General features: G+C 54.1%; 2 protein-coding genes across 6 annotated transcripts in view; one reads left to right on the top strand and one right to left on the bottom strand.

The window, feature by feature from the left end:
- Positions 1–2,369, top strand: part of NDST2 (N-deacetylase/N-sulfotransferase (heparan glucosaminyl) 2) — a 6,205-nt gene extending 3,836 nt beyond the window's left edge. Inside the window, exons 7-12 of the mRNA XM_011929600.1 lie at positions 422–603; positions 738–912; positions 1,129–1,299; positions 1,407–1,516; positions 1,711–1,813; positions 1,922–2,369. Coding sequence (XP_011784990.1) covers positions 422–603; positions 738–912; positions 1,129–1,299; positions 1,407–1,516; positions 1,711–1,813; positions 1,922–2,047 — 867 coding nt within the window. The 3' untranslated portion in view covers positions 2,048–2,369. The remainder of the gene's footprint in view (positions 1–421; positions 604–737; positions 913–1,128; positions 1,300–1,406; positions 1,517–1,710; positions 1,814–1,921) is intronic.
- A 629-nt stretch (positions 2,370–2,998) lies between these two features.
- ZSWIM8 (zinc finger, SWIM-type containing 8) overlaps positions 2,999–16,866 on the bottom strand; it is a 16,554-nt gene continuing 2,686 nt past the window's right edge. The window contains exons 2-26 of one of the 5 annotated variants that reach the window (XM_011928249.1): positions 16,278–16,431; positions 15,927–16,021; positions 15,571–15,743; positions 15,286–15,393; positions 15,073–15,154; positions 14,818–14,938; positions 13,930–14,131; positions 13,607–13,782; positions 11,948–12,941; positions 11,088–11,219; positions 10,761–10,940; positions 10,483–10,666; positions 10,173–10,271; positions 9,149–9,273; positions 7,787–8,027; positions 7,530–7,688; positions 7,197–7,425; positions 6,732–7,021; positions 6,347–6,570; positions 5,319–5,807; positions 4,593–4,776; positions 4,317–4,493; positions 4,034–4,153; positions 3,601–3,779; positions 2,999–3,476 (exon numbers count right to left, since the gene is read on the bottom strand). In XM_011928249.1, the coding sequence (XP_011783639.1) occupies positions 3,273–3,476; positions 3,601–3,779; positions 4,034–4,153; positions 4,317–4,493; positions 4,593–4,776; positions 5,319–5,807; positions 6,347–6,570; positions 6,732–7,021; positions 7,197–7,425; positions 7,530–7,688; positions 7,787–8,027; positions 9,149–9,273; positions 10,173–10,271; positions 10,483–10,666; positions 10,761–10,940; positions 11,088–11,219; positions 11,948–12,941; positions 13,607–13,782; positions 13,930–14,131; positions 14,818–14,938; positions 15,073–15,154; positions 15,286–15,393; positions 15,571–15,743; positions 15,927–16,021; positions 16,278–16,431 (5,321 nt within the window). In that variant the 3' untranslated portion in view covers positions 2,999–3,272. The remainder of the gene's footprint in view (positions 3,477–3,600; positions 3,780–4,033; positions 4,154–4,316; positions 4,494–4,592; positions 4,777–5,318; positions 5,808–6,346; positions 6,571–6,731; positions 7,022–7,196; positions 7,426–7,529; positions 7,689–7,786; positions 8,028–9,148; positions 9,274–10,172; positions 10,272–10,482; positions 10,667–10,760; positions 10,941–11,087; positions 11,220–11,947; positions 12,942–13,606; positions 13,783–13,929; positions 14,132–14,817; positions 14,939–15,072; positions 15,155–15,285; positions 15,394–15,570; positions 15,744–15,926; positions 16,022–16,277; positions 16,432–16,866) is intronic. The other 4 variants (XM_011928267.1, XM_011928259.1, XM_011928240.1 and 1 more) reach the window with 4 other exon arrangements.

The following is a 16,866-nucleotide window of genomic DNA, read 5'->3' as shown; positions in this document are numbered from 1 at the left end:
TGCCTGGCTAATTTTTGTATTTTTAGTAGAGACGGGGTTTCACCATGTTGGCCAGGCTGGTCTCGAACTCCTGACCTCAAGTGATCCGCCTGCCTTGGCCTCCCAAAGTGCTGGGATTACAGGCATGAGCCACCGCGCCTGGCCTTAATTTGAATTTTTAAGAGAGAAAAAAAGGAACTCCTTTTATATCCACCCCTCACTGATCCAGTCTCTTGAGGCAGTGATTCCTAACCCTCGTTGTATATCAGAATCATCTGTAGTGTTTTCACAAGATCCACAAGTCATTCTGGTGGACAGTTAAAGCAGAGAACCACTGTTTTAGCCCTTCCCTGGGCCTCTCTCAGACTTGCCTCCTATCATTGTAGTTTGGCCATGGGGGATTTTCCTACCCAGAGTGGTTATTTTTTCCACTTCCTTCAAGCTTATGCTGTTGAGCGGTTTTCCCTCCCACAATGGCCTGTTCTTTCTCTCCCATTTAGGGACTACAGCTATTCACTTCTTCCTGAGCCTGCACCCAGCTGTAACTAGCAGCTTCCCTAGCCCCAGCACATTTGAGGAGATTCAGTTCTTCAACGGCCCTAATTACCACAAGGGTATTGACTGGTGAGACTAGGTCCCATTTGAATGTTTCTCAGAGGAACACTCCCTTCCCCCAAAATACCCCATTCCAGCTTCCCTCAGCACAGACTTCACTCTGCATATTTTTCTGCTTCTCTCTCTTCTGTGCTACTTCCTAGGTACATGGATTTCTTCCCTGTTCCTTCCAATGCCAGCACTGATTTCCTATTTGAAAAAAGTGCCACCTACTTTGACTCAGAGGTTGTACCACGGCGGGGGGCTGCCCTCCTGCCACGAGCCAAGATCATCACAGTGCTCACCAACCCTGCTGACAGGGCTTACTCCTGGTACCAGGTCTGCCTGAAGCTAGGGACACACAGGCTAAAGGTTGGGGGTAGGGGGTAGGGGGCAGTGACTGCTAGAGAGGGAGGAAGGAGTGAGGGTAGAGAAACTTACTAGTGCCTTGGGGATGGGTACCCATGCTGTGCTGTCTGTCACCAAACCAAGCGTAAGGGCAGAATAATACTGTCAAATCACTAGTCCTTCACCTTCTTTCTCTTTTTCCTTCAGCATCAGCGAGCCCATGGAGACCCAGTTGCTCTGAACTATACCTTCTATCAGGTGATTTCAGCCTCCTCCCAGACCCCTCTGGCACTACGCTCCCTGCAGAACCGCTGTCTTGTCCCTGGCTACTATTCTACCCATCTACAGCGCTGGCTGACTTACTACCCCTCTGGACAGGTATAATCCCCACAAGAGCCATCAGTGGGCTTCCCCTTCCCCTCTTCTTCCCTTCAGCCCAGAGGCTTCTTAGGAATATAGAGGGAACCACATCCCTGTCCCTTTAGTTGCTGATTGTGGATGGGCAAGAGCTGCGTACCAACCCAGCAGCCTCAATGGAGAGCATCCAGAAGTTCCTGGGTATCACACCCTTTCTGAACTACACACGGACCCTCAGGTGGGAGAGCATGACCCAGGGGAGGAGTACTCTATGGGAAATGGGGAAGCAGGTTGACCATGTCTGTTAAGAGACATGGATTTACTGTCTCACAAGGAGAGATATGTCCCTGTGGGCAGAGAGGGGCATTGTGCATTTATGGAACTTGAGTTTCTCTTTTCCCTGCCACCTCACGGCCTCTTCCTGTTGAGCAGGTTTGATGACGATAAGGGATTTTGGTGCCACGGACTTGAAGGTGGTAAGACTCGCTGCCTAGGCCGGAGCAAAGGCCGGAGGTATCCAGATATGGACACTGAGGTAAGTAAAGCCAGGGGCTGGGGAATCCCTCTCCACTTCCAGGATCTGATTCGGTGTCCCACTAGTGTCCCACTTCTTACCATTTCTGCTTCCATTTTCTCCTGTCAGTCCCGTCTTTTCCTTACGGATTTTTTCCGGAACCATAATTTGGAGTTGTCGAAGCTGCTGAGCCGGCTTGGACAGCCAGTGCCCTCATGGCTTCGGGAAGAACTGCAGCATTCCAGTCTGGGCTGATGTCCCAGCCTCCCGTACCAGCAAAATGCCCTCTGCTTCCCTAAGGGGCAAGCCCAGAGCAGGGCCCACAAGGGGGATTAGAGTGGCCTGGCCCCTCCCCCTCTACCTCAGTAGCCCCCTAAGAAGGGAAGAGTATCCTTTTCCCATAGTTCTGGGGCGAATAAAGGGACTTCCTTTGGTACCCCACATCATGGTACTAGGTACCTTTGACCCATCATCTTGGGAGGTGGGGAGGAATGAGAGGGTTCAGGCAGGGTGTAGGGGAATGTATTAGTCCAATGAGATTTCCCTTTTCGGCCGGGCGCGGTGGCTCAAGCCTGTAATCCCAGCACTTTGGGAGGCCGAGACGGGCGGATCACGAGGTCGGGAGATCGAGACCATCCTGGCTAACACGGTGAAACCCCGTCTCTACTAAAAATACAAAAACTAGCCGGTGGGAGGGACCCCTTGCTATGGCCCCTTTAGTCAGGCAGTGGGATCTACCTGTGGCCCGGCCTCCCTAATGTCATTCACATTGAATGGGGATGAGCTTTCCGGGTGCCTTTTTTATGCCACTCCCTATGAGCCCCAGCGAGAGAGAAGAACTGGGCTTTGTCTAAAAAAAAAAAAAAAAAAAATTTCCCTTTTCATCCACAGCCGTGTATCTATCTATACCTGGCTATGGGAGGGACCCCTTGCTATGGCCCCTTTAGTCAGGCAGTGGGATCTACCTGTGGCCCGGCCTCCCTAATGTCATTCACATTGAATGGGGATGAGGTCGGACAGTGGCTCATAGAGCTGAGTATGAGCCCTAGCTGTGGGCTAGAAATGTCCTTAATAAACATCCTTATTTTTCTGTTTTGTCTGCCTCCCTGGAGTGGGAAAAACTTAGACTAAAGCATCAGTTTTCCCCCCAGTTCAAGGTTCATCTGCACAATGGAGTTTGGAAAGAAGGGAAAGGCCCAGGTAGACTAGAGTAAAAAAGGAGTTTATATATTTATAAATGCCAAATAAATACCAGAGGCCACCCAACGCCCCCTCCCAGACAGGGCTGTCTCCCCCAGCCCTAGGCTTCTAGGGTCTGAGACATCTTGGCCCCAGGCTATAGCCCAAGAGCAGCTGTCAGTCTGGGCTACCAGGGAACTGAGTGAGGATGATCTGTCCAGCCAAGCTTCACTCCCCCTGTGTGAGGGGCCCCCACAGCCACAGGCCTGGGTCCCTGTATAGGAGCCTACGGGTGAAAGACTCAGGGGGAGAAGGTGGCCATCTCGAGTGAGACCCGCTGCCACAGCTCCTTGGTCTGTTTGCTGCGCTTGAGGTTCTGTAGGATGTCGTTGAACTGCATCATGCCCATGGGCGTCAGGCAGAAGGCGCTGCGGGCGCTCCGGATCGCATTCACAAAGTCGTCGTAGTCCGCAGGAGTCAGGTGAATCAAGCGGTGGTGGATGTACTGGAGGAGGATGTGTGCAGGATGAGCCTTAGTACAAAGCACAGAACCAGGCCCTGCCTCCCTTCCCTCTGGTCCAAGACCACCCAGAAGTGCTCCACCCTGCTCCATAATTCTAGCTTGTCACCTGCATGTATGCCTGCTGGCAGCGCTGCACCAGTTGGTGGAAGGCCGGGGCACGCAGGTGGTTGTGGGCATGAGCGGGACTCAGCCGCTGCAGCGTCTCCATGACGATCTCCTGCAGCACAAACGGGCTCAGCACCCCCTTGGCTGCCCCCACACAGAACTGGTGCACGTAGTTCACTCCTGGGGGGCAGGGGGAGGGGCATGAGACGGGGGTGGCCACCTCTGCCCTAGGGACCCAACTTACATATCTCAGCTCTGGCCTGGCAGAGAGCCTCCCTCCACCCCAGGAGCTGAGGTAACCCTCCGCCCCCCGCGCACGCACACATACCCGACCAAGGCCTCAACTCTGAGCAAGAGCTAGGAAGGAGGTCTGGGATAAGGAAGGTGGGGAGAGCAGGTGGGGGGGGAATGGTCCTAGGGAGGGGAGGTGTTACCCAGCTTTGCTGCCAGCCCCAGCAACCATTTGACATCATCAGTGTAGGGGGGGGAGCGGGAGAAGTTGTTGGGGTGATCGTTGTGTGCCCGGCGACCCAGCATCTCCAGTGCCAGCATTCCTGGGAGATAAGAGTGGGTACATGGTAGGGTGTATCCTCTTCACACTTTACCCCAACCTGCCACCTGACCCCACAGTAAACAAATGAAGAGCTAGAGGAAGGGTCCTCTGAGGAGCCACTGGCACAACTGCAGGTAGGAGCACAGAAAGGGATGTCCTCTCACCGACACGGTAGGCAGCATGCAGGTGGTGCAGGCTGTGGGGACTGACTGGCTGACTGTGCGTCTCCTCCTCGGGTGGTGGAAAACCTCCGCTCACCAGAGGGCTGGGCTGTGTGGTCAGGGCAGGCAGTGAGGCACCCTGGATGGCTGGAAATGTGGATGCTGGATGGACACTGCTCACTAAGTGGGATGAGAGCCATGTCAGGAACTCAGCCCAAAGAGAGGCAGAGAAGATTCCCTCCCCACCTCCCATGCCCAGTGTGCCTCCCCTCCATTCACCTGTTCCCTGGCCCCACAACTCACAGGCCACACTGGTGGGCAGTGGAAGCCCTGGCTCTGTGTGGTAGGGATGTACTGTGATGGGTGCCATGGAAGGGACGGGGAAAGACACAGCAGTGGCAGCAAGTGAGGGAGGAGTCACTGAATAAGGGTACTGAGCCCCCAGGAATGCAGGATGCACACCCTAGGGGCAGGGAGAAGAACAGAGGGCAGATGCCAAGTTCGATTAGGATGTTGCTCTCCTGCTTCACCCCCACAAGCTGCTATCCTGACAGTTTTTTTTTTTCTTTTTTTTTTTTTTTTGAGACAGAGTCTTGCTCTGTTCTCCAGGCTGGAGAGCAGGGACACGTTACCGGCTCACTGCAACCTCTGCCTCCCAGGTTCAAGGGATTCCCATCTCAGCCTCCCAAGAAGCTGGGATTATAGGCGTGCACCCAGCTAATTTTTAGTAAAGATGGGGTTTCCGCATGTTGGCCAGACTGGTCTCGAACTTCTGACCTCAAGTGATCCACCCACATCGGCCTCCCAAAGTGCTGGGATTACAGGCGTGAGCCACCATACCCGAACGTCATTTCTTATTTTAGTTGGGCTGCGTCCCCCGGACTCCCACCACGTCACCAGGACTTTTGGACAGCCCAGTTATACTCCCAGAGTACCCCACTCCAACCCCCTATGAATTTCCAGTATTTTCCCATGTCTCACCCCCCAGCAGAACACTGGTCTCACCTGTGGGTATGCAGAGCTGGGCACAGGGAAGACGGCAGGCCGGGGCATGTGAGGCATGGGGTGGGCGGGGTGAGCTGGGTGAGTGAGGTACTGAGGGCTACAGGGCAAGTGGGGCTGTAGAGCAGTGTAGGGGTGCAGGCCAGGGGAGTGGCCATGCCCCAGTCCTGGACCCGGGTACAAACTAGACCCCACCGAGATGACGGGCACCACTGTGGCTGCTGCTGTCACTGCTGCCGCCGCCACTGTAACCGGCTCAGTCCCTGGGCCCCCTCTACCCTCAGGCATACCCCGCCCAGCCTCCCCAGCTGCCCTGATCCCACTGGCACTACAGCTTGTAGCCCCTTCACGGGCTGTGGATGAGCCACCTGCAGTTTGCTCATATAGCCAGAACCACTGGTGAGCAACCTCAAACAACACTTCAGGGTACACGCCCCCACCCTTAGCTGCCTCTTCCACTGCCATGCAGGCCTTCTCCAACATCAGGTTGTCCTGGAAGAGAGGGGAACAGAGTGTTAAGGGGGAAAGGCCTTTACCACATGGATGGTGTTAGATGAGATTCCAATGTCTCCCTCAGAGCTGTCTCATTCCCAGGGAGGCATCAGAGGTCAGTGTCAATGCTTAGAGTCCGTTATCAGAGCAGTGAGTGCTTCACACACTGAATAAATACTGACCAAAGTAAGTCAAGACCCAGGTTATAGTCCCAGTTCCAAACTAATTTAACAGCCCCCTCCCATTCAAGTCTTATATGTATGAGGCCTTCCCTTAAGTTTTCTATCCTGAGTGATCATCTTGGTCCCTAAACTGTAGGCCTCCATTTCCTTATCTGTAAAATAGAAATAAACCTAACCTTTGAGTTGTAAAGATGGGTGCAAAAGCACATTAATAGGTAAAATGTCGCCATGAGAGGACCAACAGTCATCTGTAAACTCCAGGATATGCGAATCAAGAGCTGGGCCCTTAGCTTTCCCATGCCCAACCTCCCTGCCCGGATACCCCAGAAGAGGTTCCCAGATTGCCCATAGAAATACCTGTTCCTTGCACTGCACCAGGGCCCGCTGGATCTCATTAGGGTTCAATGCATGGGCATGAGGCAGGCAGCTCAGGGCCAGCTCTGCTGCTGCCCTCACCATATTGGAGTCTCTTGCCCGTGATGCCCTGTCAGCCAGGGATGCAACCTCAGGGGGTGTCAGGTGCCCATCCCAGCATTCTACCAGTATAGTCAGGGCTGCGCTGCCTATCTCCATGGCCTGGCCTTAGAGAAAAGGAGAGAAGGGCAGAGTTGGGTTAGTGTGGGCACCACTGAGGTGTGAGAATAATGTCTCTTTATCAGATCAGTAATCCCCCACAAAGATAAGGCTCTTATCCCCACCAATTAATCCCCCTCCCATACCCAGGTCAGGTCAAATGATTTACCTGTAATCCAGGAAACGTGAGAAGAGTAAGTACGTGAGAGCCAGTTGGGAGAAACAAAGTTGTGCAGGCCAAGGGCATAAAGCCCAATCTCGAAGGCGCAAAGGTGCAGGTTGCGGTGAGGACCCTGGTGGCCCCCTGAGGAAGATGGATGTGTGAAAATGGAAGTGCTGCTGTTGCCCCCTGCCTTGATCAGCACTGTCTTCGCCAGCTCGAAGTAGAAGTGTGCAGCTGCCTCTGATGGCTGATTGGGTACATGGGGGGCATGACTCTCGGGGCGGCGGCCCTTGTACCTGAAGGGGCAATGGGGTAGGGACGGGGGTTGGGGTTTCTTTGAAATGGGTATCCAGGTAGGTTGGGAAGGACCAGGGAAAGTGAGGATGCTGGGAGACAATGGTTGGATTGCACTAGGGATATGGCTCTGAGGGTGGGCCAGATCAGGGAAGATGGGGAGTTCTTCCCACTGACCTGCCAACTTCAACGGTCTTTGCCCGGGCTCCTCCACTGGCACTGGCCCGGCGACTTCCACTGGAGGATGAGGAGCCCAGGGAGTCTGAAGAAGAGCTGCTAATGCTGTCACTGTCCTGACCTCGACCCCAGGAGGTGGGGGCCCAGCCCCCTCGAAGTGGTCTCCGGCTTAAGGTTGGGGAGCTATCCGATGTTGTTTCAGGGGCACTGCTGTCAATGCTGGCCATGCCTAACCCCCAAAAGAAGTCAGTCTCAGAAGTCAGGAGTCCCAGATGTTAGACTCTAACCTTCAGGATTATCCTTCCCTCTATGCTAGCCCACAGGCTGTCCTACCTGTGTGCTTCTTCTTAGGCCGTCCTGGAGACCCCCATCCCCGTCCATTATAGCCTCCACGACTGCCAAGTGCCAAGCGGCTAGGAACTTTCCCTTCTGGCCTGGGGGTCAAAGCTGCCTCAGATGGAAGACCCTCACAGGGGGAATGTGGGGAACTCTCTAGGTGAGGAAAACAGGACGCTGGGATGAGCCCCGGAAAGGGGACCTCAACATAGCTCCACACCATTCATCCCCCCTGCCCAGTGCCCCCACCTCACCAGGCACATTCTTCTCTGTGAAGCCCTCAGTGGGGCCTGGCCCAGCCCCTGCCACACTCCCTGGTTGAGCAGGCCCTGCAGAGCCTGAGGTCAGTGGTTGCAGGGCCCCTGGGGCAGATGGGCCCCCGTGCTTTGAAGGAGACCTCTGGCTGGCTGTGGTTGGGCGGCTAGATGAGTAGAAAGAACTCAGCGTCTGTGGCTTATGTGTCTGGCTCTCTCGGTCCAAGAGTTTGTCTAAGATCTGGAAGACAGAAGCAGTGACCTCCAGAGAAGCAGTGACAGGATGCCCTTTAGCTCCTGACTTCTGTTACCTTCCTGTCTCCTTGAAATGGCCAACTGCTACATCCTCAGGGAGCCTTCCCCAGTTACAACCACAGGATGACCTCCTGGCTTACATGTCTTTTGTTTGTAAGTTATTCAACCCCAACATATCTTGGTATCCTCCATTAACACCCACAAGGCAGAATATACTGATAGTCAATAAATACTGAAATAAGCGAATGAATGACTTTATGCCCTCTGCTTCTCTTCTTCCACCCCCGGCCCTAGCACTCCTATAAGAACCATTGGTGTTCTCTTATTCTTTATGAGATGTCCCCAAGATTCCCTACTTACCTCCTATGGGCAGAAGAGCACTTTTCTTTTTTTCTGCTTCTTCTTTTTTTTTTTTTTAAGAGACAGGGTCTCGCTCTGTTGCCCAGGCTGGAGTGCAGTGGTATGATTATAGCTCACTGTAGCCTCAAACTCCGGGCTCAAGCAATTCTCCCACCTCAGCCTCCCGAGTAACTGGGACTACAGGCGCGCGCCACCATGCCCGGCTAATTTTCTAATTTTTTGTAGAGACAGGGTCTCACTATGTTGGCCAGGTTGGTCTCAAACGATCCTCCCGCCTCTGCTTCCCAAAGTGCTGAGATTACAGGCATGAGGCACTGCACCCAGCCTAAAATAGCACTTTTCTCATTGTACTGGAAACTCCCTGAGAAAGGTAGTAAAATGTGCTCTCTTTCTCTGCCTGTCAAAGGCCCCAGTACCTCAGTCCCTTACTTTTTTTTTTTTTTTTTTTGAGACCGGGTCTCACTCTGTCACCCAGGTTGGAGTGCAGTGGTGCAAACCCGGCTCATTGCACCTCTGCCTACTGGGTTCAAGCAATCCTCCCACCTCAGCCTCCCGAGTAGCTGGGACTACAGGCATGTGTCACTAACGCCCAGCTGCTAATTTTTTGTATTTTTTGGTAGAGATGGGATTTTGCCATGTTGCCCAGGCTTGTATCAAACTCCTGGGCTCAAGCCATCCACCCACCTCGGCCTCCCAAAGTGCTGGGATTACAGGCATGAGCCACCGCACCCGGCCCCAGTCTCTTACCTTCTTAAGCTTGGCCTGGTCGTCCTTGTAAGTGATCATTAGTGCTAATGCCAGGTCACCCTTCTCCCGACGTGTACCTTCACATAAGAGGGGATGTTCTGCCTCGCTCACTGTTGTCTTCATGCCTGTGAGAAAGAGGACCTTATGGGGATTGAGAGTAGTCATAATTCCCAAGGCAGCAAAGGCAAGAGGCCAGGGTTCCCAAGCCATCAGCATATGAAGTAAGGGGTTCCCTTGGTCCATGTCACCTATAGAAGTCCTCATTGACTATTACATCCAACCTAAGCTCTGGTGTGCTTTTCAAAACCTTCATAACCAGGTCCAATTTGCTTACCCAGCACGTACTTACCACTTTAGGGAAGCTGGGCTCCTCATTCTCATGAAAACTTAATTGCATTGTGTGTTTACTCATGGTGTTCGCTGGTCTAGGACCTACTGATTTTTTAACCCACATTCCATATTCTACCACTTCCCTTAGGCCTTTCCCTAGATTTCTGTTTTGCTGCCCTTACACTATCCAACACCCATAGCACACAATTTTTTTTTTCTTTTTTTTGAGACAAGGTTTCACTCTGTTGCCCAGGCTGGAGGGCAGTGGTGCAATCACGGTTCACTGCAGCCTCAATCTCCAGGCTGAAGCAATTCTCCCACTTCAGACTCTGGAGTAGCTGGCAGCACAAGGCATGTGCCACCACACCTGGTAATTTTTTTTTTTTTTTTTTTAAGTAGAGATGAGGTCTTGCTAGGTTGCCCAGGCTAGTCTTGAACTCTTGAGCTCAAATGATCCTCCTGCTTCAGCCTCCCAAACTGCTGAGATTACAAGCATGGGCCACCACACCCGGCCATATAGCACACAGTTTTGCCCTGAACTCCTGACTATCTTACAGGCACTAGTTGGCTCACACGTGTCACCCTGACCTTCCCATTACCATACAGCCCTTCAGAACAAGGCACAGGTCTCATGTCCTTTAAGACCTGAACCAGGCTTAGCTCATGGATGTGCTCAAGACATTGATAGACTCACCCAAGGCAGCAACTGCTGCTTCAAATCCCAGCTCCTCATCCCCAGGTGTCTCGCTGTTCCAATTGCGACTTGGGGGCCGGGAACCTGTGGGAGAAACCACTGTATAAAAGTTGGGGTAAGTCAGGCAGACAAAAGTATCATGCATGGGAAAAAAATGCAAGGGAACCCAAAATCCTCATCATCACAGACCTACCCATGAAGCTGCCTGATGGGTCCTAAAGGTGATTCAGAACCTTGGGGCTCTTGGTTTTTCTTAGAGAAAGCTACCCCTACCCCAATTCCCCACTTACTGTAGGGTCAGGCACCATACCTGGAGCACAGAGAACGTCAAAGATGAAACTGGCCAACATGAGAGGCAACACAGGCCGATAGTCACAGAGCGTCCCCTCCCGAAGCTCCTCTGCTCGGCACCGCATGGTACTCATCTCGCTCGGACCCAGAGGGATCTTCTTGAGCAAGGCAGCCACCTCAGACTCCTGGTATGCCAGCTTCACCTGAGGGCACAGGAGAGAGCTCAGTGTGTCAACAGAGATCAAGGTATAAGGCTCTAAAGAGACGGAAGTACAAGGCTGAGATGGAGCCTCTGACCTCCAAGGCCTTGGTAGAAGCTGGAGGCCTCTGCAGCTCCAAGGCAAACATGCCAACTCGGAAGGCCAGGTTGTGGTGCTCTGGACGCTCACTTAGCACTGTCAACAGGAAAGCTGCCTTGCTCAGGGTGTTGGTAGCCACCCAGGTCTGACGGCTCGTGGATACCTTGTTCTTCTTGCCCTAGAAAGGGAAGAAACACAGGAGACAGGCAGATGATTCTGACTTACCCTGGTGGAGGCAGAAGGAGGCTCTCACTTGGGGTGGGGCATGGGAGCAGGTTGGGGGTAAGTGGGGGAAGGGAAGGTAGAGGATGGGGGTCTCTCTCACCTTGGCAGGGGGCGGCTCTACCTTGAGGTCGGGTGGGTTGGCTAGCAGATCCTGGGCAAGCTCCACAGTGAGACGGGAGGCCTCATTGCTGTAGCCATGTGCATGCAGGGCCTCAGCACAGGCAAACAGTACCTGGAGGGAGGACATGGGACCAGAGAGGTTGAAGTCCCAACTTCCAGGGGCAGGACATCATGCTCACTCACACAGCCAACATTCCTTGAACACTTGCTACATGCCAGGCCCTGCGCTGCTCCACAGGAGCTCTGGTTAGAGACCCAGATACATAAACACACGCCGCCGTGATGCCAGCTATTACAGGGAAAAGTCAATGGGAAGCAGGTGGGATATCTTGGGGCAGAGGGACAGTATCAGAGAGACTCGCTAGAAGTGATCTTTAAGATCCCTGAGACATGAAGAAGAAACACTGGCTAATGGAGAAGAACATTCCAGGCAGAAAGGTCAATCTGTCCAAAATCCTGGAGGCAAGAGAGAGCATGGCAGATACAGGAGTGGTTCAGCTGACTGGAGTGCAAAGGACAGAACAGCCAAGTGAGGCTGGCAAAGCAGGCAAAGACCAGATCAAGTGGACCCTCATAGGTCATGCCAAGCACTTTCATTTTATCGTAAGGGCAACAGGAACCCATTGAAGGGTTTTAAGCAGGAGAGTGACACCACCACATTTTAGGAAAATCATGTGGAAGCAGTAACGAGAGTAGACTGAAAGCAGGGAGGCTAGTTGAGCGCCTGCAACAGGATTCTCACAGTCCTAGTGATGGTCCTGACACTCCCAACTAGAGCTAGAAGGCCCCTCCCCGCTGCGGCTAAGGAGCACCCAGCCCTCCCTCCTTCCATCCCCTCACCTCCATGCGGCTCTCCTGTTCCAGCGGCTTCAGCCCAGCAAACAGGTCGTGCTCCTCCCCAGCCCCGCCCTCAGCCTTCTCTTCCTCGCCCCCAGCCCCATCCTGGGCATTCAGATAGTACGCCTGGTAGTCGTCATCCTCCTCTCCAACTGCAGGGGCTGCCTCTTTGGTTTTGGGAAGCCCACTGCCACTCTCATCTGTAGAAGGGAGGTCGTCCCGGGTACAGACATCCCCAGGCAGTAGGCCAGGGGGGCCGGCAGAGGCTGTGGGAGGCTCAGGCCCTTCCGAGAAGTACACACCACCATCTTCTTCATAAGTATCTGGGGGCTCAGGAAGGAAAGTGGAAGGGCCTCGGGAGCCACCGTGGAGAGGACAGGGTGGAGGGCTCTCAGGGAATCCCCCGAAGGTGCTGGCCTCTGCGCCCAGGGCCAGGCTGCTGTCATCCAGGCTCATCTCAGCCAGGTCAGGCTCCAGGGAGCTGTCTTCACTGCTCAGCCGTCGCTTGCTCCCACCACCTGCTGAGCCCTTGCTCCCACTGCCAGCCCCACCCAGTGCCTTGGCTTTGCCCCCACCTGGACCCATCTTATGCAGAGCTTTATCTCCCCCTTCAGCTGAGAGGCGGCGGGGACCCCGCTGTGATGAGGGGACCCCCTCACCCAAGCCCTTTCGCTTGGTCCCAGGCTCCTTGGGCCGCACAGCTGGCTCAGCAGGAAGGGGCCGGGGCCGGTCCCGGGATTCCTCCAGGCCCCCAGAGCGGGAGGCACCTGGCCGAGAGGGCAGGGCCCGGGCCCAGCACAGTGCCAGCTTCCTGTCAGTGCCGCTGTAGGTGACACCAGGAAGTGGGTAGGCCTCTTCCCAGTTGAAGTAGCAGGCCTCCACCGCTGGCCGGAAGCCAGGGAAGAGCCGCTCCAGCGTCTTCTTGTGTTGGCCCCGCTTGACGTTCTCAATCACCTTCAGTTGCCACTGCCGCAGCTGCGTACACAGTTCCCGGCGCCTGTGGGAACAAGGGGCAGGAGGCTGCTGAGGGGCTACTGGGAAAGGATGGGCATGGAGTAGGTGTACACCCCAAAGAGGGGCACGGGAAAAGGACACAGGAAGTACTTCTTGACCCAGCCCCATAAGCATCACTGAAACACGGGGGAATTTTGAAAATGGGTGTTTTTTTTTTTTTTTTTGAGACGGAGTCTCGCTCTGTCGCCCAGGCTGGAGTTCAGTGGCGCGATCTCGGCTCACTACAAGCTCCGCCTCCCGGGTTCCCGCCATTCTCCTGCCTCAGCCTCCCGAGTAGCTGGGACTACAGGCGCCCGCCACCTCGCCCGGCTAATTTTTTGTATTTTTAGTAGAGACGGGGTTTCACCATGTTAGCCAGGATGGTCTCGATCTCCTGACCTCGTGATCCGCCCGTCTCGGCCTCCCAAAGTGCTGGGATTACAGGCTTGAGCCACCGCGCCCGGCCAAAATGGGTGTTATTTAGGGGAGGGAAGGATAAAAGCCTCTCAGAAAAACGACTCATAAATCACTGCTAACACCAGAGCTCAGCACCTCCCATTTCCCGAGGACTAAAATCATGGTATGTCTCTGCAAACAAGGAGATGAAGGCTCAGTCTGTCCTGAGCTGGCCCAGGCTCAGTTCTGTGGTGAGCCTCAGGGGAGACTCACCGCTGGGGGCTGAGTGCAGGGTCCAGCACGGCCAGCCTCCACAGTGTGACCATCTCGTCACACATGCTGGCACAGGCATGGGCTGCCACCTCTGACTGCCCGTTGCTACGACCCGTGTGCCCACTGGCGCTGCTGTGTGAGGCTGAGGTACGTACGCTATACCACCAACCTGTTATCTGGAGACAAAGAAGGCTGTGAGCTGCACCTGACAGCTCAGAGAAAGGCAGAGTAGCCCTTCCAGAGTCCCTTTCAGCAAAAGGAGGATGAGGCGGGGGGAGGGAGAGAATGAGCCACCATGGGGCTCCCCAGTGCTGGGTGATTACCTGCTCATAGGTGAGGCACTGGTCAGTGAGGATTTCCAACAAGGGGGCAGCATTGCTGTCCCTCCGTTTGAACATCTCCCGCACGATGCTTAGCAGGTTCCAGACGCCCTCTGGCTCACGGCCCCTCAGAGGGCGCAGCAGACATGCCCATTCGGCAGCGGCTGGCGGCTCCGTGGAAGACAGATACATGGAGTTCACATCACTATAAAAGCAGAGGAACAGAAAACCATGACAGTAAGATGGGGCTGAATGAAACCTAAAAGGGCTTCCAGCCCCAAAATACAGAAGACAGAGAGAAAAGGACATCTGTAACAATTTTTGTTTTTCCTTTTTTTGAGACAGAGACTTGCTCTGTAGCCCAGGCTTGAGTGCAATGGCACGATCTCAGCTCACTGCAACCTTCGCCTCCAGGGTTCAAGCAATTCTCCTGCCTGAGCCTCCCGAGTAGCTGGGATTCCAGGCGCCCGCCACCACGCCTGGCTAATTTTTGTATTTTTAGTAGATATGGAGTTTTGCCATGTTGGCCAGGCTGGTCTTGAACTCCTGACCTCTGGTGATCTGCCCACCTTGGCCTCCCAAAGTGCTGGGATTACAGGTATGAGCCACCACCCCTGGCCACAAAACCTCTTTAAATCTTTCTCTGCCTCCATTTCCTGATCTATCAAAGGAAGAAAAAGAACTCTTGCTAGGTAAGAGCAGACCACTCTGTGACTGTACAAGGTCACCATCTTCCATCGATTCGTTAGTGACAATTGTGTGCCAGGCACTGTGCCAGTTCAGGGAATAAAAGTTAGGGGTCACAGGCAAGAATAGAAGAAAGGATCTGTCATCAGCCTGAGGGACGCCCCCCCTCAACCACAGACACAGGTATGCAGAGATCTGATTTACCTGAAGACCACAGGGGAGGGGCCACAGAACTTGTGCAGTGTCTTCTTGATGTTGTCAGTGAGTGTTGATTCATCTAGATACCAAGTACTCTGGTCTGATGCTGAGGGCCCTGCTGTGGGGTCTGAGGATGACAAGCAGTCAGTCACCTAGAGATAGGGGCCTGGATTCGCCTGACAACAGCAAGCCTTGAGTAAGCGGCGCTCTGCACTACAAGCTTGCTTTCTTCCTACTGCCCATCTTTCTCACCACACTCACCCGGAGCTCCACACACTGTATTGATGGCTGTTGACTGGGAAGACAGGAGTTCGTCCAGGAGACGCTGAGCTGTGGGGAGGATCTGAGGGAGAAAGAGACAAAGGCAGGCAGAACACGGACTAGGTGAACCCATGGAGGCCTGGGCCTAACAGGAAGGCTGCTATGCGGCCTGGCCTGGAGCTAATTGCAGGAGGGGGTGCCGACCTCACCCACCTGCTGAGGGAGCTCACTGATGAGGTACTGAGCAAACTTCTGCAGCTGGTCCCTCTGTAGCCGGGACAGGGACTCTGAGACTGGGGCTCGCAGACAGACTGCAGAAGCCTGAAGGGGACACAGAGTAAAATGGAATAATCTGAGAACAGGCTTGCTGGAGCTGGAGCTGGGGGACAGAGAGGCAGAGTAGGGGAGGTGAGGGGGCTCACATTGTAGCCAGGCATGCAGCAGAGAAGGGGGGGATGGAGCGTAGGATAGGGCCGGGATAAATTGGGAGGGCCTCACGTTGTGGATGCGGAAGAGACAGAGTGCCACGACGTGGGTGCACCATTTGGCCCCAGCCCCACAGGTACAGCTGCAGGAAGTGACCCGGCAGCGGTCAAACATCACAGCCACGTTGTAGGCCCCTTTGGGAGGGACCATCTGAGGTGGCACCACTGTAGCACTCAGGTGGAACCCTGGGGAGAAATGGGGGCGTGGTCAGGGAGCACTGTCAAGACCTGGGTCTCTGCCCTTGACCCTGGCCCTGCAGTTATTCAGACAACATGCTCCAGCTTCTTGCAGTGTGTAGTGTGTTCTTACTTCATAAGCCAGGGGATGGGAGGAGCAGGGTGTGCCACATGGCATGATGGCCCACTCACCTATCTGTAATGGGTCCTTCACAGCCCTCATGCGGAAGAGCTGATCCCCTCGCTGAAACTCATCTGCACTGCCATTGGCCAGGCATGAATACAGCCTGGGGGTGAAGAAGACGACACAGCCAAAACTCAGCAAATAACCTTTGGCAGACCCTGTCAGAGACCACAACACCCTAGGCACTCTGTCTCTGGGCGGGGCGCGGGGGCGGGCATGGGGGGAATCCCAGGCAATCCCTCTCTTGTCTTCCTCTCACCACTGCCCCAAATACAATGTCTCCTTCGTTCTATGGGAAACCCAGCAGACAGTATGGAGTATCAGGAACCCACTTCCCACCATCAGTCCTTTGGCCTCACCGAATGTCCTCTTCATTCTCAGGGAAGCTCCAAAAAGCAATTCGGAGCTGTAGCTGCTCAGGCACTGGTGGGTAAACTTTCTCCACCACTTCAAATGGGATGTGAAATGCCACCTGCTTTGCTGACAGCTCCACCAATGGAATCACCAGTCCATCTTTGCAAACAATGGTTGGGATCAGGGGAAAGAGAATAGGAAATGAAAAGGGCCATGGTTTCTTGGCACTCATGCCAGTGCCGCATCCTGGGCCTCACCTTCACTATGAATGAAAGAGGAGACCTGGATGAAAGTCCTAGGGATCCCCCTACAGGATACACTAACCCTTAAGGCTCCATATGGGAAAGGGGAGCTGGACAATCCCCAGCCCACAGCCGGCTACACCTAAGGTCTAGAACAGAAGATACCAGAGATATCTTAAGAAACACCTGGCCAGAGAGGTGCGTTCCAGGACCCTAGCAAGTAACCCTGCTCATGTGGCTCAGCATTGAATTTCCCATATTCCACGAACATTTTAAATTCAAATTACATGGTTAATGTCTCTCCTCTGGCATTCTTGCCTCCAATTGCTTTTTTTTTTTTTTTTTTTTTTTT

This window comes from Colobus angolensis, unplaced genomic scaffold, assembly GCF_000951035.1.
Source record: "Colobus angolensis palliatus isolate OR3802 unplaced genomic scaffold, Cang.pa_1.0 Scaffold12, whole genome shotgun sequence".
Lineage (NCBI taxonomy): Eukaryota > Metazoa > Chordata > Mammalia > Primates > Cercopithecidae > Colobus > Colobus angolensis.
This window is presented reverse-complemented; position numbering and strand designations above follow the sequence as displayed.